A 21,504-nucleotide genomic window follows, 5' to 3' on the forward strand; every position below is an offset into this window, starting at 1 on the left:
GGGGTGGTTAACATTCCTTCAGAGAAGAAAATGGAGGGAGAGTGTCGGGAGACCCCTTGCTTGAGATTCCAGGGCACCTTTGTGTCCTGGGTTTACTGGATTCTCAGGTGCTAGAGCAGAGGAAGTGGCGGGTTTACCGGGAAGCTGGACTCAAGCCATGCAACAGCTTTGGAATCATCCTGGTCCTGCAGGCAACATCAGGAAGCTCCTAGGCTCAGTCGTTTTCATTTGGTCTGTTGGTATGCTACATCAGGCAAGTGGACATTTCTCTACTTTTCCCCCAGGAAAGGTAACATAACACGTGTAAACAGGCTTGCCAGTTTTCTTCTTGTATTTTGTCATGGTATGGATTAAAACAAGCGACAATTTTAGAAACACATTTTTAAGTGAAATTGTTATGTGACACTATCTGATGTTTCAGACAGAAAATGTTTTTTATCTTTCCAGTTAAACTGAATATATCAGTCAGGCGGCGGTGGCACACACCCTTAATCCCAGCATTTGGGAAGCAGAAGCAGGCAGATCTCTGAGTTTGAGGCCAACCTGGTCTACAGAGTGAGTTCTGGTACAGCCAGGGCTACACAGAGAAACCCTGTCTTTAAAATCCAAAATAACAACGACAAACCCCTGGATATATCATTATTAACCATCCGCTTTAATGTAGAGGCAACCTGTCTGCACAGGAGAGAAAAACATGAAGACATGTTCATTTGTCGAAACACATGGATACGGTACAGATTTTATTTTACAGGGTGCGCAATGTCCTTGATTTGGGCCTCTATATTATTTTCCATTTAAGTTTAAAGCATTTTTACATCACTTATGAGATGAATTATGGGCAGCAAGATGGCTCAGTGGAAGCTTGCAGCCAAGCCTGTCAGCCTGAGTTCAACCCTCAGAAGCCACACGGTAGAGGAGAGAACCAACTCCGAAAGCTCTCTCTGACCAACATATATGCACTGTGGCATGCAAGCATGTACTCAGATATAAGAGAAATAAAAAGTTTAAAACTTTTTATTTTTAAATTCCACATAATTTATATTCCGCATCATTTCCTTTCTGACCATTGGAATATGACAGTTTCGAGTAACAAAAGATAAAAATAAAAACATTGCGGATTAAATCTACCGATATGTACAGCGTGAACACATTTAATTACCACGGTAAGTCCTGACGTCACCTCTTCAGCCCAGAACTCATTAAGAAGCAGTCACTGAGAGGCCTCTGGGATCTCCCTGTTGTCCACAATGAGTGTATGGATGATCCCTTCTCTTCTCTTCCCGCTGCTGACGGCTTTTATGTAACAGTCGTGGTTCCCAATACTGAAGTGTGTTTTGGTCCCATCGTCTACAAACTCGCCCTAGGACAGTAAGGGAGGAAGCATCAGTGTCCAGAAATTGCCTTGTTGGAGCAGTAACATTGTCTAAAATCACTAGTGGTAGAATGAAGTAATAATGTGTTGGTAAAACTTAAGCGTCGCAGACTTAGAGCTTAAAGCTTATGTTTACAAAACTTTATGATTCTGTTATAAATCAAGAGTTTATTTCTTTCTTCTTTTTCACTAATTGTTTTGATTTTTGAAACAAGTTCTTACTCTGTAGCCACGTTTAGGTTAAGCCAGAACTCACTGAGTTTGAGGCCAACCTGGTCTACTGAGTGCGTTCTGTAATCTCCTGATCCTCTTGCCTCCACTTAATTCTACCACGACGATGACCGTGATAGAAGTACTCTTGTGCCCACTTGACAGATAAGAAACAGAGGTAGGTGGCTTGAAAGTGCACTCTGCAAGGAGACTGCTCTCAACCAGTTCAAAATCCTGCTTCCTTTGGGGGGTATTAGGTGGTTTGTAAAAAAAAAAATAAATAAATACACACTTAGTAATGAAAACCAGACACCACTATCAAGCACCTGTAATATGTGTACTTAGCAATGAGATCCACATCCTAAGTTTAAAATACATACCTGATCTGAAGCCCAGTGGGAACCTATGCATGTACATAGCTCACTAGTAGTTTCTTTTGTTGATTACATGTTAGATGAGAATTCCTTCCTTTTGTTTTTCCAACTAGAATCTTATTCTGTAGCCCAGGCTGACTTCTAATTTAAGTATGCAGTCCATGCCACCCTGGAACTCATGGTAAATGTCCTGCCTCAGTGCTCCGGTGCTCCCCGCAGCCAAATGCTGAGTTTGCAGATAGGAGTCTCCATCCTCGGCTTAATAGTCTTGATACTTTGGTTTAAATTAAACATTAGAATTAATTAACTTTAATTTTTTTAGCATGCCTGCTGAAATGTTAAAATCACACATGAGACTTAATAATACTCTTGGTTCACATTCTATCTCTGCTCAACAGCACCAATCTCCAGAAAGGAGATAGAAACAGTGGGTGGGGGGGGAGAGAAGAGCCTTAGAGTCGTAGTTCTCAACCTGTGGGTCGCGACCCCATGAGGGGAGGGAGGGTGTTGTCTAAGACCATTGGAAAACACAGAGATTTACATTATGATTCATAGCAGTAACAAAATTATGGTTAGGGAGTAGCTACAAAAAATAATTTTATGGTTAGGGGTCAGCACAACCTGAGGATCTGTGTTAAAGGGCTGAAGCATCAGGAAGGTTGAGGAGGCCTTAGAGGACAGATCAAGGAAACCGTGATCAAAGCCTTCACACTAGGGAGCTCACTTAACATGCTTAACACACTGGGTCTGGTTCCAGCACTGGAAACTTGGACAAACAAAATACACACGCACCCTCCTCCACCGCCCCCCCCCGGCCACACCCCTTGACTGTGAGCATCCTGGAGACCAAGCAGATAGAGCATTAGAAGGGAAGGGAGATGCACTGAATACTGACCCAGGTACACCTTTGGGTGCAGAGATCCTTACCCCGTTAACACTGATGCTTGGGAAAAGCCTTTGAAGGTTAGGACAAGGGTTAACCACACAATCCCAGTAAGCTGCTTCTTGACAAGCATAATGTGAGTGATACTATTTGCTTTTGTACAGCCAGGGGCAGGATGGGGGCAGGCTGCTGGGCTAGCTCACTGTCCACTCTGCTCTGCAACTGGGTTATAGTTACAAGAAGGGGACAACCGGATTACAAAGGACTGTTTTTCACACTGGTTTCCTGTTTGTTACTAAGGAACGGAGACATAGTGGGTGAATGTGATTTTTACCTTATTTCAAACCACTTTTCCCTCAGGGGTAGGTGTGGAACCCTGAAGCTTACACAGGTTAGGTGAGTGTTCTACAACACTCAATGTCAAGTACTCAACGACATTCCCAGCCCTTAAAAACATGTCACTAATGCCATAGAACAGCCTTTTCAGTTGTTCTTGAGAACTCCTTGAGAGTGGAGGGAATGTGACTGCAACGTGCTGACTATCTAGAGACTTCCAGGGGAGGCGTGAAGAAGAAGGATCACTAGGTCTATGTGGTTAGCCCACAGCAGGCACCTGACCACACACATGGTGATGACCACTCTTCTACAGGGGCCATATGGGCCTGGAGAACTCTCTGGGCCTCTGCAGGAACAAGACTTCTCTCAGCAGGTTTATTCCGGGGAAGGCCTTACATTCTGGAGATAAAGCCTAAGAGACCAGGTTACATCTGCCAGGCTTAACAAACGAAAACACGCTGGTAGCTCATGCCTTTAATCCCAGGAGAGGCAGGTAGATCTCTGTGAGTTCAAGGCCAGCCTAATTTACAGAGTAAGTTCCAGGACAGGCTCCAAAGCTACACAGAGAAACCCTGTCTTGAACTGCCGCCCCACGACAAAAAACAAAAACAAACAAACAAACAAACAAAATGAAAACACCTTTGCTACTGCTGATTTCTACCTCCTCAGACAGACGGTTATGAGATCGAGTAGATTGGAGGTGATCAACTGAGTAGCTCCCCCCTAAACAACATTTTCTCTCAGCACCTTCACCCCCTTCCTTCCTCCTGGAGTGGGAGCAACTAGACCCTGTAACGGGAAAGGGTGAGCAGAACAGAGAGCTAGGCCTTTGCAATACTGGTCTACAGATTCTGCTCATGTCTGGCATTTGTGACAATGCCCTTTGTTGTCTACCTCCATATTGTCTGACACTGTGCACAGCACTGCTTCTTAAAAAACAAACAAATAAAACCCCTCACTTTTGGAAAAGTGCCGTGGCTTTGAGGATATTATATGCAAAGCCTTCCTACCCAAGTGTGATCTGCGGTCATCAGCGCTGGCAGCGCTGGCAGGGCAGAGGGCTGAAAGCTAGAATTCATATATCATCAGCACCCAGGGGACTGCTACATGTGATTTCTTGATGGAGGAGTGTCTATGTGTTACTTTCATTATTAATAAAGAAAACTGCCTTGGCCCTTTAAGAGAACAGAAAATTAGGTAGGCGGAGTAGACATAACAGAATGCTGGGTAGCAGGAGTTGGGGAGATGCTTCAGGCAGTCGCTATATGCAGCCGCCATGCTTCTCTCCAAGATGGATGCAGGTTAAGATCTCTCCTGGTAAGGCACCCCTCGTGGTGCTATATAAATTACTAAATATGGGTTAAAGCAAGATATGAGAATTAGCCAATAAGAGGCTGAAACTATGGGCCAGGCAGTGTTTAAAAGAATACAGTTTCCGTGTAATTATTTCGGGTGTAAAGCTAGCCGGCGGCCGGGTGGCAGGACGCAGCCCCGCCGCTTCCTTCTACAATTTCTAGGGGAACAAACCCCGGAGGACACCAGCTCTTGGGGAAGGAACTTTTTTAATGTGAACACTTTTCAGGATAAAAGCCTAACCAGCAGAGACAAGGTGACATGTGTGGCTGTGCCAGCTCAGACTGCAGGTTGTCTCCAGACTCTCACTGCCCCAGGAACTGTCTGGCAAAGATTTTCAGAACTTAGAGTAAAAGACAATTCCTACACTTTTTGGTTTTACTAAGATTACCTTGGTTAATTATAGAATCACCAGAACTAGAACTTGGTTGTGGCGGTTCATACTTGCAACACCAATGTTGAGTAGGCTAAGGCGAGAGAATTGAGTTTGAGTCTAGCCTAAGCTACATAGGGAAAAAAGTCCTAGAATAAGGAAATGCAGTAACATTTGGTCATTTATACACACACACTCGGAATAATTAAAGGCTGACTTACCGCTGATTCTATTATTTTACCGTTGCACCACACATCCATAGTGTTTTTTTCTGTAAAAGTAACAACATTGAAATGTTATAATTCTATATCCAAAGTTAACCTTTTGTATTTATTTTAATTTGTATGTGTAAGGGTGTTTTGCTTGCATACATGTCTGTGTACCACATGTGTGTCAAGTGCCCACAGAGGCCAGAAGAGGGTAAGTGCCCCCGCCAGCTGGACTATCTACCCCAAATAGGAAAAGAAAAACCTGGGCTTGGCGGCCCATGCCTGGTAACCTCCAGCACTCAGGAGGCAAGGGCTGGATGATGACTTGAAATTCAGATCCTCTGTTTCTATCTCTCTGGGACTAAGTCATGTGCCATAATAAACCAGTGTATTATGTGTCATGGTAGAACTCAGACTCAGGGCTTCCTGAATTCTAGGCAAGCACTCTATCAAGTGAACTATATTTCCAGGGGCAACCCCCTCCCTCCCCTTCCCTCCTTTCTCCCCTCCCCTCCCCTTCCCTCATTTCTCCCCCTCCCCCCTCCCCTTCCCTCATGTTCTTTCTCCCCTCCCCTCCCCTTCCTTCCCCCCTCCCCTCTCCCTCCCTTCCTTCTCCCCTCCCCTCCCTTCCCCTCTCCCCTCCCCCTTCCCTTCCTTCTCCCCTCCCCTCCCTTCCCCTCTCCCCTCCCCTCTCTTCCCCTTCCCCCCCCCCCCCCTCCCCCCTCCCCTCTTCTTCCTTCTCACCCGTCCTCTTATTCTTATTCTGAAGTATAGGGTGTCCTGGAGCTCACTATGTAGAGCAAACTGACCTCAAACTTGCAACCAATATTTCTGCTTCAACTTCTTGAGTAGTATGATTATAGGCATGAACTACCTTTGATAGTTGGCTTGATAAACTTTTTTCATTAAATAATAATTTTTTAAAAAGCTGCTTGTTAACCCCAGCACTTGGGAGGTAGATCGGTTCGAATCTCTTAAATCTCTATGACTTTGAAATCAGTCTGGACTACACAGTGGGACTCTGCCTCAAAGGGGTAGAGGTGGGGCACTGAAGAGAAGTTAGGAACGCTTGCTGCTATTGTAGAGGACCCAGGTTTCTATTCCAGCATCCACATAGTGGCTTATAACTTTAGTATCAGATATGGTGTCCTCTTCTGGTCTCAACAGGTACTAGGCATGCAAGTAGCACAAATACATAAATGTAGACACTCACACGTACACATAAAATAAAAGCAAATAAACTTTTTAAAAAGTCACTTTTTTCAGCCAGGTAGTGGTGGCACATGCCATTGATTCCAACATTTAGGAGGCTGAGGCAGGCAGATCTTTGAGTTTGAAGCCAGCCTGGCCTACAAAGTGAGTTCCAGGACAGTTAGAGCTACATAGCTCAAAAAAACAAAACAAAACACACAATGAACAAAGAGCCACTTTGTTCAAAGTTGCCACAATGATATCTAATACTTTGTATGCTAATCTAGAATTTATTTATTTATTTATTTATTATGTATACAATATTCTGCCTGTGTGTATGCCTGCAGGCCAGAAGAGGGCACCAGACCCCATTACAGATGGTTGTGAGCCACCATGTGGTTGCTGGGAATTGAACTCAGGACCTATGGAAGAGCAGGTAATGCTCTTAACCTCTGAGCCATCTCTCCAGCCCCCTAATCTAGAAGTTTTTAAGAATTAATAAAGGAAAGCTATTTGCTAGCCTTCAGTTTAACAATGGAATGGAAAGGCATAGATATCTGTGCATTCTCAGTACCTGGTACTGGTAGACTAACTGCTATTTTCGAGATAGTTAACAAATATGATCTAAATAGATGAATCAGAGAACTAACATGATCATAGTAAATTTGATTTAGTGATGGGAACAGAAGTAGGAAGACTAGACGTGAGGAGGCTAGTTTTAAAAATCCTACTGGGTAGGAGAGACGGATCAGCTAGTAAAACAGTCACCAAGCAAGCATAGGAACTTGAGTTGGAATCCCACATAAAGCTCCAGTGGGTGTCTTGGGCATTTAGTCTCCATCCTCCTATGGTGAGATGGGATTCAGAGCCAGGAGAATCCCCTAAAGCTTGTGTGCTAGCTAGCCTGCTGTATCAATAGCAACCAATAAAGAGACCTTGTCTCAAACAAGATGGAAGGCCAGGACCCACACCCAAGGCTGTCCTCTGACCTCTACATGGTACCCGAGAGCCTCACACATAATGTGCACATGTACACATATTACATATACATCATGCACACCATATAGATGACACATACATTTGTCCTAGTTAACGTCAGCTGCCAACTTGACACGCCTATAGTTGTCTGAGAGAGCCTCAATTTTCTAGATCCGACTGGTCTGTGTTAGGATGGATGTGGAAGAAGGAGCTGAGAGAGCAAGCCTGTAAGCAGTGCTTCTCCATGATTCCTGCCTCCAGGTTCCTGACTTGAGTTCCTGGCATGACTTTTGTCAAGATGGACTATAACCTGTAAGCTAAAAGAAACCACCTTTCTTCCTCATGTGGCTTTGGGTCACAGTTTTGATCATAACAGAAGAGAAAACAGGACAACACTTTTTAAAAAAATCTCCTTTAGCTGGAATTGATGGCTTCCCTCCCTCCCTCCCTCCCTCCCTCCCTCCCTCCCTCCCTCCCCTCCCTCCCTCCCCCCCCCCTCTCTCTGTTTTTTTGATACAGGGTTTCTCTCTGTAACAGCTCTAACTGTCCTGGAACTCACTCTGTAGACCAGGCTGGCCTCGAACTCACAGAGATCCACCTGCCTCTGCCTCCTGAGTGCTGGGATTAAAGGCATGTGCCACCACCACCTGCCTAAAATCTTATCTTACTAATAAACCTTACATTTCTAACTTTTAAAACCTTTTTGTCTTTTGATTTTGTTTCTCAAAACAGATCCTGGGTGTCCTGGAACTCTCTATGTAGACCAAGCTGGTTTTGAACTCAGAGATCCTCCTGCCTCTGCCTCCTGTCGCTGGGATTAAAGATGTGCACCACCAGGCCTGGCTGTAACCTTTTTTTAATTTAATTTTTTTCATTAAGTGTATGCATTTGTTTGTGAGTATGTGCACAGGAGTGTAAGTGCCCTAGGAAGCCAGATGAGGATGGCCAGTTCCTAGCTCTAGAGGTACAGGTGGTTTCCAGCCACTAGATGTGGGTGCTGGGATCTGAGCTCTGAGAGAAAAGTGTGTGCTCTTAACTGCTGGCCCCTGTCTCCCAGTTCCTCCTATTCTGTGTTACTGTCTTCTTTACTGCCACCTCCACCTTTTAGCCTTGAGATGGTTCACAATTTTATAATAATGATAGTACTGAAACTAACTCTTGTTCATAGAAATACAAATGAATCTCACCCTCTAGTGGGTTAAATCTCTGTTGACACCAAATAGTTTCCCATCTATCTGCAAACCCATTTCAGCATTTCTGAGCACCCAAGTATATATGTACACATGTAATTGCATGTGTACATATATATGTATTACTGCCTATGTGTATATGTTTGATTTTGTTCATTTTTTTCTGTTTTTTTCCAGTTTTCTTGTTTTGGGGGGAATGATTTTGCTTTTGCTTTCATCTTGAAACTGGGGATCAGACTTAGGGCCTGGCACATGCTTGGCAGGTGGTGTACCGCCACCCTACATCTTCTGCTCTATGTTTTGTTTTTAAAATTTTCTTTAAACATCTTTCCTTGTTAAATAATGAGAGAAATAAAAAAATCTTCACATGTTTATGTAAAAATAAATTATTCTTCTGTCAAACAAAACAAAACCTTGAGTGTTGATTAAATATTGAATGATGACTTGCTCACATGGAAGTAATTTTTCTCCTATTCAAATCTCTCACTTAACTCTATGGAAAGAACAATTGGATAGTCACTATAAAAATATAATATGGTCTGTGTGGGTTCAAGCTAAATGGGGTGACAGAGCTGAGAGGGGGAAGGAGACACAATTTCCCATCCCTAAACAGGAAGTGATTTCCAACTGACAAGTGCTGACAAAGAAAGAAACTCAGTTTTCTCCCAGTGAAGTTTCACTGGCTCTAGAAACCACACTTATGGGCAGGCCCCATACCCAGCAACAGTGACCAACACAAAACACACTCAGTGGTGTGCTTATAGATTTATTTTATCATATTGCTTTGTCTGGGTTTTTGAAAAAATCTTATAGGTCTTTTGCTTGTATATTAGGGGTTCCAATTTTGTGTTTTCATTGATTTTGTTTGTGTGTCTCTGTGTGCGTATGTTTCTTGTGATTTTTCCAGTTTTTAAATTCTGCTTTGTTTGCTTTTTAAAAATTTACCTGTTTGTTTTCTAAAGAGATTCAAAAAGCATGGCATTGGGTGGGTGGGGAGGTGGGGAGGATCTGAGAGAAGACTGAGGAGGAGAAACCATTTATCAGAATATATTGCAGAATGTATTTTATGAAGTTTTAATTAAAAAAATTCAGAGGCTGGAGAGATGGCTTAGAGGTTAAGAGCACTGGCTATTTTTCTAGAGGTCCTAAGTTCAATTTCCAGCAACCACATGGTGACTTGCAACCATCTGTAATGAGATCTCGTGCCCTCTTCTGGCCTGCAGTGATACATGCAGGCAGAATGCTGTACACATAATGAATAAATAAATCTAAAAAAAATTCTACAAAAACAGCCCTGACTCACCCAAAACGATTCTAAAGTTCTCGCCATCCAAGTGCAGTACCCAGGTGTTGGTGGTCTTTGCTCTGTTTTCCACATACTTCTTGAAGCTTTTCCCCTCAATTTCCAGAATATATTTCAAAACATAACTTTTGACAGGAAGTATACGTATGGTGGCTTTGATTTTTCTAGCTCCAATGAAGAAGGTTTCTTTGCCCACTAAATTGAACATCCACTCTTTTCTTATCTCTTCCTAGATGACAAAATAAAATAGGTTAAAAGGTACACACGGGGGGGGGGGAAGTTTAACTGTTTTTCTTCACACATTTTATTGTCTATATTTTTCATTCATCACTTTCAAACATGAAATTCAAAGCATGAGAAGGAATGGGGATAAAAAGAATCTGACTCTCTTCACAGCATAAAGGAATATGACAGAATATGACAGAATTCCTAAAAGGCTGAATAATCTTTGAAATGTTAGCTAAGAGAGTTCACGATCCAGTAATTCATGAGGTATAAAGGACTCATTGAGGTGTGATTAAGGATAATATTCAGGATAAAACTCATAAAGTTGAATAAACCTTAGATCCAAAAGTAAAAGAGCTATGCTACATTAAAATGATGACATATTAAAAGGGACACGTAGGTCACCCAAGGGCTACCTACAGGTTAATTTTATGTGTCTGTTTGGCTAAACTAAGGATGTTAGTGTTTGTGAGTGTATGCTGGGTAAAACTGAATGGAAGTTCTGGACCTAGCATAGCGTGTCCTGGAAACTTGGTGCCCAGTGTAGTAACATAAAGAGGCGGTGACACTTATGTTGGATTCCAGGGAAACTTTAATATATAACATGTAAGAAATAATAACTTCGCCAGGCGGTGGTGGCGCACGCCTTTAATCCCAGCACTCGGGAGGCAGAGGCAGGTGGATCTCTGTGAGTTCGAGGCCAGCCTGGTCTACAAGAGCTAGTTCCAGGACAGGCTCTAAAAAAGCTGCAGAGAAACCCTGTCTTGAAAAACCAAAAAAAAAAAAAAGAAAGAAAAAAAAAAGAAATAATAACTTCAATGTGCTTGAGATGGGTGGAAAATATTATAAGAATTAGGAAGTATGGCCTTGCCAGGTGGTGATGGCACCTGCCTTTAATCCCAGGACTCAGGAGGCAAAGGCAGGCAGATCTCTGTGAGTTTGAGGCCAGCCTGGTCTACAGAGTGAGTTCCAGGACAGGCTCCAAAGCTACACAGAGGAAACCCTGTCTCAACAAACAAAACAGCACAAAACAAAGCAAACAAAGGACATGTGGCCTGGTTTGAGGAAGTGTGATGTGGGATTTCCCCCTCTGTATGCTGTGGTTAGTATTAATGAATAAAGAAACTGCTTTGAACCTATAGCAGGGCAGAATTTAGCGAGGTGGGGAAAACTAAACTGAATGCTAGGAGGAAGAAGGCAGAGTCAGAGAGAAGTCCGGGAGCTGCCACCAGAGACAGACACCCTGAAACTTTGCTGGTAGGCCGTGACCTTGTGGTGATGCACAGATCAATGGAGATGGGTTAAATTAAGATCCAAGTGTTAGCCAATAAGAAGCTAGAGCTAATGGTCAAGCAGTGATTTAAATAATAGAGTTTCTGTGTGATTATTTCAGGTCTGAGCAGCCAGGCGGCTGGGAAACAAACAAGTGTCCTCTTTACTACAGAAGTGTGTCACTGGGGGTGGGCTTTGAGGTTTCAAAAGCTCATGCCAGGCCTGGTGGCTCACTCTCTCTTCCTACTGTCTGTGGATCATCTGAGAACTCTCAGCGGCTTCTCCAGCACCATTCCTGCCATGTCTGCTGCCATGCTTTCTGCCATGTTGATAATGGACTAAACCTCTGAAATTGTAAGCAAGCCCTAACTAAACACTTTCTTTTATAAGAGTTGCCTCGGTCATAATGTCTCTTCAAAGCAATAAAACACTAGGAAATGATCAAAGCGCAATGTCGTTTGTACTTTATGAATTCATAATATCAAAGTTTTTAAGTAATTTTTCTGTGTGTGGTGGCGCATAACTTTAATCCCAGCACTTGGGGGGCAGATGAAGGTGAATCCCTGTGAGTTCAAGGCCAGCCTGTGTATACAGTGAGTTCTAGGACAGCCAGTGCTACTTAGACCCAGTCTGAAAAGAAAAGGTCATTTTAAGTTTAAATACCAGATTTCATATTCTTGTATCCTTCTGTAACTACCACTGGATTGCTTTATACAGAAAAATAAATAGGTGAAAAACATAACCGCTGTCAGAAAAACAAAGCCCTGATTTTATATATGAAGAAGCTACACCAATAAAACCAAGCTTCAGGGCTGAAGAGATGGCTCCATGTTAAGAGTACTTACTGCTCTTCCAGAGGACCCAGGTTCAATACCCAGTACCCACATGGCAGCTCACAACTGTCTGTAACTGCAGGCTCAAGGGATCTGATACCCTATTCTGTCCTCAGAGGATTCCAGACACACATGTGGTACGCCTGCCTTCAGACAGGCAAAACATCCTTACCCAGTAAAACAAACAAGCAAACAAACAAATAAAAAAAGCTTAAGAAAACAAGGTGCTGTAGTCTTGCAACCTTTTAATCCCAGCACTAGGGAGTGAGAGACAGGAGGTTCTCTATGAGGTCTAGATCAGTCCTGTCTATACAGCAAGTTATTAGGAGATCCACAGGAAGACCCCGTCTCAAAGAAAGAGGGAGAGAGGAGGGAGTATGAGTTCTCTGTAGCATAGTTTACAGTCTCATTATGTTTTCCTACCTTTCCATCCACATATACGACTCGTTTTCCTGATGTGGTCCCATGTTCAAACTCAATCTTGTGGATTCCATCACTTAAAATAACGTCCCAAATAGCTACAATATCTGACATTTTCCCTGGGCTATAAAGAGGGCAAAGGAAATAAAAATAAAGTCATTAAAATGGGCTAAAATGGGAGCCAATTAATCCTCTCGAGATGAAAATAACAGATTTCTTTTTTCTTTTTTCCTTCCTTCCTTCATTCCTCTCTACCTCCCTCCCTCCCTCCCTCTCTCCCTCCCTCCCTCCCTTCCTCCCTTCCTCCCTCCCTCCCCACCTCTCTCTCTCACTCTCTCACTTACTATGCAAGCCTGATGATCAAAGTTTGACCCCTAGGGCCAACACAAGTGTGGAAGGAGAGAGACGACTCCACAAAGTTGTCCTCCAACCTCCACACATACTTCATAATACACACCGCAACATACATGTTCACACATCACTAAATAAACAAAACAAAACAAAAAAAAAACAAAACAATCCACAAAAACCCCAAGTCTGTGGTTTCATGGGCTGTGCAGTGGCTGTGCTCTTCAGTTGTTCAAAGTCCTATACTCTTCCTACAAATGTCAGCCTTCAGCTTTTCAAGTCATTGTTTGTTTGAACCTGTTTTCAAATGGTACTATCCTAAGCAGGCATGGTGGCACATACCTGCAATCCAAGCATTTGGCAGGTAGAGGCAGGAGGATATCAGGAGTTTAAGGTCATCTTCTGATGCAGTGAGGCCACTGGAGACCCTGTCTAAATCAAACCAAACCAAACCACAATATAACACCAAGATGCTGCTCCAACCAGTGGATTCACTGGAAAGTAACAGTGTGTTTTGATGATGACAGAGGTACAGGCTGGTGGCAAGGAAGACTTAAAATCCTCTGCAGAGTGATATCCCTGAGACTGTCACTTGGCACCTGGTATGGCCTACCTACCATGCATGAGAGTGACGAATGCTCCCAGCCCAGCCCCAGGGCTCTGGCTCCGGTTGAGTGGGATCTGCAAACCCCGAGACAGGAAGAGTGCTAGGTTGTCCTCAGTGTCCCCTGTCTAGTGCATATCTCGGTGTTCTGTTTGTTGTTTCTATAGTCAGATACACTGCTGCTCTGGAATGAACAGCTAAGGGGCCTGTGGGAACCTACCTGACTCACAGGCCACAGAGTTCACCGGGACCACAAGTGGCTTCTGGTACAGGAAGGAAAGACCTGTCATGCCCCAGTACACCAGTGTTAATGATAGAAACAACAGCAGCAACAACAACGAGTTCAGCTGTAAACTACCCTTACACCTGGCAGGTGCCAATAATGTAGGACCAGAGATAGCTGTCGATTGTCCTTTTCAAAAGCTTTTCTAAAATCCCCCCTTTAAATGCATTTATTTCAAGTATATTTTAGACACACCCCCTTTAAAATATAATAATTAAAACAAAGAGCCAGGGCTTTGTGCTTTCCAGGCAAGCACTCTACAACTAAGGGTTATCCCCATCACTTTTGGGGTGTTTGTTTGAGATAGGGTTTCACCCACTTTCAGGGTTTTTTAGACAAGGTTTATTCTACAGTCCAGGCTGGCCTCATCCTCCTCAGTGCTGGGATTACAGATGTAAGCCACCTTCCTGACTTGTTTTTTCTTGATTTGTTTCAATCTTTTATGTTTTCATTTTATTATTTCTCTTGCTTACCTTTTGTTTTGTTTCATATCTTCTAAAAGATATATTTGTGTATGTGTAAATGCATGTGCGTGCGGGTGGGTGCGCCTGTCAAATGTCTTATGTCACTATTTCTTTGAGGCAGGGTCTCTCCCTAAACTTGGATCTTGTGTTTTCTTATCTAGTAGGAAGCCTACAAACCCCAGGGATCCTTCTGTCTCTGCTGGACTCTGCTAGGTTAAAAACACATGCTGGATGCCTGGTCTGGTCCCTGGGGGTGGGGATCTGAACTTTGGTCCTCATGATGGTGCAGCAAGTGTTCTTGGTGGATGGGGCATCTCTCCACCCTTATTATTACAAAGGGGACATATAGGCACAGATAATAATAGTGAGTGACTTTAATCCCTGACTCTCATCAGTAGAGAGACCTTCCAGACTAAAGAACATGAAGCTTCAGAATTAAAATGCACCATAGATATAAAGAGGATTTTAGAAACATCTATAGATTATTACATCTGTGGAATACATTTTCTTCTCAATAGTGCATAGAATTTCTTTAAAATACCATTTTTAGGCCACAAATCTTAACAAATACAACAAAATTGAAATAATTTCTTTTTTATCGTACCAGATCCAGTGGAATAAAACTAGGAATAAACAGCAAGGCACCTGCAGAAGCTGTAGCCATACACAGAGAGGGAGAAATATACACTCTTTTGGGAGACAAGGTCTTACTCTGTAGCCTAGGCTGCCCTAGAACTTACCATGTAGCAATCTTCCTGACTCAGTCTCTACATGCTGGGATTACTGGGATGAACTAACACTTCTGACTGCCACAAGTACAGTCTTGATTATATAGGGGGTCATTGATGAACTCAAGAAAGAAGACATATGTCTTAACCAACAATAAATGCTGGTTAAGGAACTGTTATTGGGGATGTTAGGAAATGCAGCCACCATAGAAATCAGCATGGAGGTGTCTCAAAAACAAAATCAAACAACCTATAGTGGCATTTCATTTGTATTTTAATAAATAAAGCTTGCCTGGAGATCAGAGAGTAAAACAGCTCCACTGGCCAGCTTTACAGACCAGGCAGTGGTGACACACGCCTTTAATCCCAATAGCCACACTAGTTGCCATAGATACTGGGTAGTGGGTGCATGCCTTTCATCCCAGTGATGCATACCTTTAATCCTAGCCCTAGAGAGGATTATAAAATGAGAGGAGACAGCTCCCAGACACAGCCTCATTCTGAGATTCCTGGAGGCAAGATCACCATTTTCGGACTGAGGTAGAGGTAAGAGCCAGTGGCCGGCTGTTTTGCTTTTCTGACCTTTAGGTTGAACCCCAATTTCTATCTCTGAGTTTTTATTAATCATGCTTCAACAACCCACAAAAACTAAGTAGCTATAGGACCAGAAAGAATCTAACTCAGCATGTGCTTGACATATCTATACACTTATGTTTATTTGGGCACTCTGTACAATAGTTTAATATATGGAATAAAGTTTAGTGCCCATCAACATGTAAGTGGATAAAGAAAATGAAGTCTGTATAAACAGTGGAGTATTATTTATCCACGAAGAATGCAATCATGTTGTTACTGGACAACCGACAGAACTGAAAATCAACATGCTGAGGCAGAGAAACCACGCCCAGAAAGACAGATGTTACACGTTCAGTATAAAACAAACAAACAAACAAACAAAAACCCAAAGCAAAATAGACCAAAAACCAAGACATGAGAGCAAAAACTATTTGGGAAAAGGAAGGTGACCGGCAGACGTGTGAATGGGTGGGGACTGAGGGGCTGTTGGGAGAGATGGTCAAAGCATTAATGTCCACTGCTAAAGCCTCTTGAGTAGGGTCACTCATAAAACTGCAGGAAGGCAAGTTGCCTGGCCCCAGGGTCAGATACTTCTGAGGTGTGGGCATGGCCACCATAGATGGATGGCTTCAAGCTGTCCTCTGCCCTGCTGTCTGGGCTGTGGCCTCACCTGTGAAATTGTGGCCTTCGCAAAGCAGCATGTCCGGTCTGACTCATTAGACCACACAGTCTTGCTCCTGCAGCAAGCTTGGGGACCGGAAGCTCTGGAAGCATGCGCGTGGAGCAGTACAGGCGGGTCCCTGCCGCCCTGCGTTCTTGACCCTACTGGAGTGGTTGTCTACTCTGATGCTTTTGTTCCCTTCACAAGCCTTCCTCGGTCTGTAGCCCAGACATCACCAAGTCCCGCCCCGTGAGCAAAGCCCAACAACAAACGTTGCTAAGAGCCATCTTCACAGGGTGCCTGGTTCTGTTGCCGGGGTGAAACTGACGGCCAAAACCCCAGGACCAGTGCTGCACTGAAGCCCGAGGAAGGTAAATCTGCTAGTGACATTGGCTTTCAAAAACCAGTTTCTGGCATCCCTTTCCTTTTCTCCCCATCGTGATACTGGAGATCGGGCTGATGTCCGATGTCTCATAAATCGCCTGAATTGGTCAACTCATTCTGTAACCCAGATAGACCTCAAACCTGCAACTCTCCAGAGTTCAACCTTTATTTTTTTTAAAGACCCAGACTCCTTAAGGTGGATATTGCACCCCCATCTCCATGTGAACCAGCCCTTGCCTTCTCTTTATTCCCATCCTTAAGGATGCAGGCAGGTTGCTTGATGCTAAACGTATTCCCTCGGTCCCAAGGCATCTTTTCATTGCTTCCCGAAACGTTCACTGTGTCAGTTGTTTTTCCTCGTGTCTTTTGTTATTTTATTTTTTTAATTTTTAAAATTGAGCATTGCTGTGTAATCCATTCTGACTTGAAACTCACTTTAACCCAGGCTGGCTCAGATCTCCATCCTGCCTTAGCCTCCCCAGTGCTAGGATTACATCTGAAAGAAGATAGAGCTCAGGACATACCACACCCAAAATATTTCTATAGGAGAATAAGACATTCTGAAGACGTTTTTGCATATTTTGACCTGATGTTTGAATGTCTGTTAATTTTTTAAAAAAAATCTAACTAGCATGACAAGCACCTTCCAAAAGTAACGAGTGATCCCCACACAAGGAGGCCCAACAACGCAACAGAGACGTTTGAAGGGATCGAGGGCTTCCAAGGGCCTAGTATATTTGAGGGCTGTGGTCATCTTAATGCTGGTGTCCTTTCAAAATTTGTATGTTGAAACTTGACTTCCAACAGAAGTCTTAAGAAGTGTGGCCTTTAAGAGGTGGTTATGTCCCGCGGGCTCTGCCTTCCTGAATGGGATCAACAATATCTTTATAAAACGCGATGTGGCAGGTTCCGTTTGCCTCTTCCACTGGTCCTGTTCTGCCCGGCTCAAAATATGCCCATCGCTGAGATGAGCTTTGTCAAAGAGAGACGATTCGAGACGTGCATGAGGATGGGAGGGCAATTTTTGCGCTTGCCTCCTCAAGTGTATCAGTGACAAAGTGACACAAACAGCTCACAGGAGGGATGGTTATTTGGCTCAGGATTCCAGGGGTGCCAGGGTGCCATGGCAGGGTTGGCGTGGTGGATGGAGCACCTTACACCTTGGTCCCTAGGAAACAGAGCAGGCAGCTCACATCATGACAGACTGGAGGCAGAGAAAAGAGGGTATAGGAAGAGGCCAGAGCAAGACGGCATCCAAGGACATGCTCCTAGTGATTTATATCCTCCAGCGAGGCTCCATTTCTTACTTTTCATCCCCTACTGATAAAGCCATATTAGAGTGTGAATCATCAAGGGATTATTCTGTTTATTAGGTCAGAGTCCTCAAGATCTACTCTGGAAACATCATCACACTGAGAATTGCTTCACTAATTCCCGAGGCATTTCTCGGTTCTGTCAAGCTGACAGTGAAGATTATAACCAACACAGAGAAGACAGGGTGTAGACTACTTAGAATATTTAGAATATTTAAGGACTGGGGCATGGAGAAAAGAGATTAAAAGCTAGGAAGTAATTGGTGGTTTGGGCTTTCATGGTCAAACTTCAACAACTACAACGACACAAATGTCAGCTCTAAAATTGGCGACTTTTAAAACCAGTTAAAAGCAAGCATCTAGGAATACATGAAGCAGGTTAAGTTGAGAGGATTTAGGCTGGAATTGAGAGCAGGGAGAATGGGTTAAGTGTGAAGAATTTGTTCAGGTTTTTTTTTTCCTTTGGCTTTATATGGATGAAGGAAGAAAGCATCGTGTTTGAAATAGGCAAAATAAGCCCTCTCTCGGTTCTCAATCTTTTGACACCTTGATCTTGGACTTCTCAACCAGAACAGAAAGCAACAAATTTCTGTGATTTAGAGATGATCTAGTCAGAGATACTTTGTTATAGGAGTCGGAATGGGTCCCATCTTACAGTTTATTTCTGCAGCGGATGACAACGTAAGGAAAGCTTGTTCCAGCGTTAGGATTGATACGGTGGATAAAGTTTCGAGGGGCTGAGCAAGTTCAGTCTGGGAGAGAAGACAGTGAACGGGAGAAAGCAACCTATTGATTAGGTTTATAGAGCTCGAAAGTGATATGCCTGAAATCCTCAGCAAAGTGTGCTACAGAGATTCTGCCAGGAGAGCAACTGCTTTGCTTCTGACCTTGTATCGGAAGATCCCTAAAGAGGAAGACTTCACTGTAGCCCTTTCTTGGTTATTTGTTTTTATAGATTAGAGTTTATAATAAAAGATTCACAAAAAAATGAAGAAGATTGTGTAGGGTGGATGTTTCCAGAGTTTGGATAAAGTTGGTTGATTTCCCCCCATCCCAATACTTAGTGGTCCCCTTCTGAATTCCTTTGTTGTTGTTGTTGTTGTTTTTCAAGACAGGGTTTTTCTGTAGCTTTGGAGCCTGTCCTGGAACTAGCTCTTGTAGACCAGGCTGGCCTCGAACTCATAGAGATCCACCTGCCTCTGCCTCCGCAGTGCTGGGATTAAAGGCGTGCACCACCACTGCCCGGCCTGAATTCCTTTTATCAAGTCCTTAATTCTGAGAAACAACACTGAGCGGGGAGGACCAGGAAACCCCAGTGGGCTCACACCTCACAGCTTGTGAAGGATAACAATTTTCTTCATAAAATCCAAGGATTCTTGCTGTCTTTTGTAAGACTAATAAAACAATCCATGAAGTTCTTGCTATGTGCCACAAATTCTCACAAAAGCCCAGTGATCATATTTATTCTATTTTGCATGGGGACCCAAAAGCCCTTCAGAAGGCATGGGCTTTATATTTGGAGTTAAGCACATAGGATTTGGAATGTCTATGCGAAGAGAACATATTTTCAGAAAAATATTGTGTTTGAACAAAAACTTGGGCTTAATGTTTGGGGCTCATCCTCTGAGGTACACTGAAATCTGTCTGGAATTGGACAAGGTGACCCGTGATTCCTCAGCTGGCTGTTTCCTCTCCCCTTAGTTTCTGGTATACTGGACTCGAAGAATCGTTTGGGCTAGGTTTTATATCTGTTTCACCGAGGCAGGACACCCACAGGAAGAACAGCCATTTATCACCTGCCAGGACTGTGTGGCAGGAAATCATGTCTGAACAAAGCACCTTGAAAGGTCTTGAATTTAAACATGAAACATTCTTGTTGGAGCCGAGTGAGCTTTTGGCTTTGTTCTGGGTCTCAGATTGCTTCCTTGCTTCTCGGGAGGTACCCAAGGGCTATTCAGCTTCAGAAGCTGCCTCTCACCAACATGCGCACGGAACTACTTACTGCCTTAAGAGAGCAACTGGAAATACTTCCATCACAATATGACATATTTGTGTGCGACCTCCTTTTGAAATGGGTGGGCTGATCTGAAATTAAAGGAAAATAACTGTACCACATTCCCAGATATTTTAATTTTTTACTGTCACCCTCTCAGTATTGGCTCTGGACTCAAGGAATATTGGCTATCACCACTTTGGAAACCATTTACCATTATGGTGCCCCCCTTTTCCTTTCTGGAACTCAGGTTTATGCCACCTGGCATCTCCCAAGCAATTATGGCCCAAGCAAAATACTGATCAGGAGGCATGGTGTGCCTGCAGATCTCTCTCAATAAAACAAACAAAAAACAAAACCAGATAAGTTTCTGAGGGGAAAGGAAGTATGTGGCTCTGGTTGCTCCTCATAGGCAGCTGGAAACTCATTTTGGTGTGAATTTATCATGTTTGAGACAGCACAGACTAAAAGCAATCGGACCCTTTGAAACGTATTGAATTGTGGAATTAACCAACCTTAAAGTCTACCTTCTCTGGGTTTTCTTGTTTTGTGAACTAATCAATTGCTGTATTGTTTAAGACAATTTGAATTAGGGTTTCTCTCACTGGCATCAGAACTAATGAGAACCCAGGGATGCTCGACCTATGGATGTAATTAGAGCAGCTGGACTCAGGAGGATGGTAAAGTCACCCAAAAGGCAAGCGCAGTGTTAGGGAGTGGAAAATGAAAATCTGCCAGCTCCTGTTAGTGTGAATACCAGATATAGAAACTGATGGGGAAGGAGTAGGAAGGAATAGAGGGATGTGTTTCTGCGGGAAACAAATACATTTCAGATTCACAGTGGTTCCACCTGACTTGAGAGCAGTATTCTCTAAGTGCCCTTGGATCTCCTGGCGAGAGTCACCTTAGTTGGTGCATCAGGTCCACGGAAGCCCTGATGGGGCTGGTATTTTCACAGACCTTTTGGAAAGGCCTGTTGTCAACAGCGACACCATGTGGTCACAAGATGCAAGAACAAGTCCCTGAAACTTGAAGTCTTCCTTCAGGTTTGTGGAAGGTGGATTTTCTCTTATTAAATATTTTGGCTTTCTTAACCCTCTATTAGTTTTTGAAAATAGCGGAGAGGGGGCCTGGTTTTATTTTTTTCTTTGGGACAAGGTCTTGGGGAGCTCCTAGTGACCTTGACTTTTGCTATGTGTGCACTCCTTTTTTTTGCTATCTGGCCTCTTCCTCCTAAATTCTTGGATTACAAGCACGTGCCATCACGCCTGTCTTAGGCGGTGTTGAGGATGAAACCCTACGGCTTCGTGCCTTCCAGGCTTCCACCAACTAAGCTACGTCCACAGTTCCTGTTCCCCACCAAGTTTAGAATCAGTCTTAATTATATCTCAGTGGGCACTTCTCCCTCCTGGCTATACATTACACTCACCTGGGGGAACCTTACAAACTCTGAGCACGTGGGCCTCCTCGCTCCAGAGATTTTTATTTAATTAACCTGGAGGCCCGCAGATCAAGTTTTCAAAGCTTTTCAGCCTTTCAAATATGAAGCAAGGGTTGTGCCTCCCCTGGCCCTCTGGTTCCTCTCTGTAACTGCAAACCCTTTCCTAAACAGGCTGGCTTATCAGTGT

The 21,504-nt window shown here is 43.5% G+C and overlaps 1 protein-coding gene across 1 annotated transcript; it reads right to left on the bottom strand.

The window, feature by feature from the left end:
- Positions 1 to 1,210: 1,210 nt before the first annotated feature.
- On the bottom strand, positions 1,211 to 12,651 carry Faim (Fas apoptotic inhibitory molecule). Its single transcript, XM_038323845.1, has 4 exons — positions 12,526 to 12,651; positions 9,773 to 10,001; positions 5,123 to 5,172; positions 1,211 to 1,360 (listed from the first exon to the last, which is right to left on the bottom strand). The coding sequence occupies exons 1-4, from the start codon at positions 12,634 to 12,636 to the stop codon at positions 1,211 to 1,213; spliced, it is 540 nt and encodes a 179-aa protein (XP_038179773.1). The 5' UTR covers positions 12,637 to 12,651.
- Positions 12,652 to 21,504: the final 8,853 nt, after the last annotated feature.

This window comes from Arvicola amphibius, chromosome 3 (genome assembly GCF_903992535.2).
Source record: "Arvicola amphibius chromosome 3, mArvAmp1.2, whole genome shotgun sequence".
Taxonomy (NCBI): Eukaryota; Metazoa; Chordata; class Mammalia; order Rodentia; family Cricetidae; genus Arvicola; species Arvicola amphibius.

Bases quoted from the DNA above. Each gene is read 5' to 3' on its own strand.
- Faim (XM_038323845.1), bottom strand. From the start codon at position 12,636: ATGTCAGATATTGTAGCTATTTGGGACGTTATTTTAAGTGATGGAATC. The intron at 10,002-12,525 runs GTAGGAAAACAT...TTTGTCATCTAG, and splicing joins TCGTATATGTGGATGGAAAG to GAAGAGATAAGAAAAGAGTG. The intron at 5,173-9,772 runs GTGAGTCAGGGC...TTACTTTTACAG, and splicing joins GAACTTTAGAATCGTTTTGG to AAAAAAACACTATGGATGTG.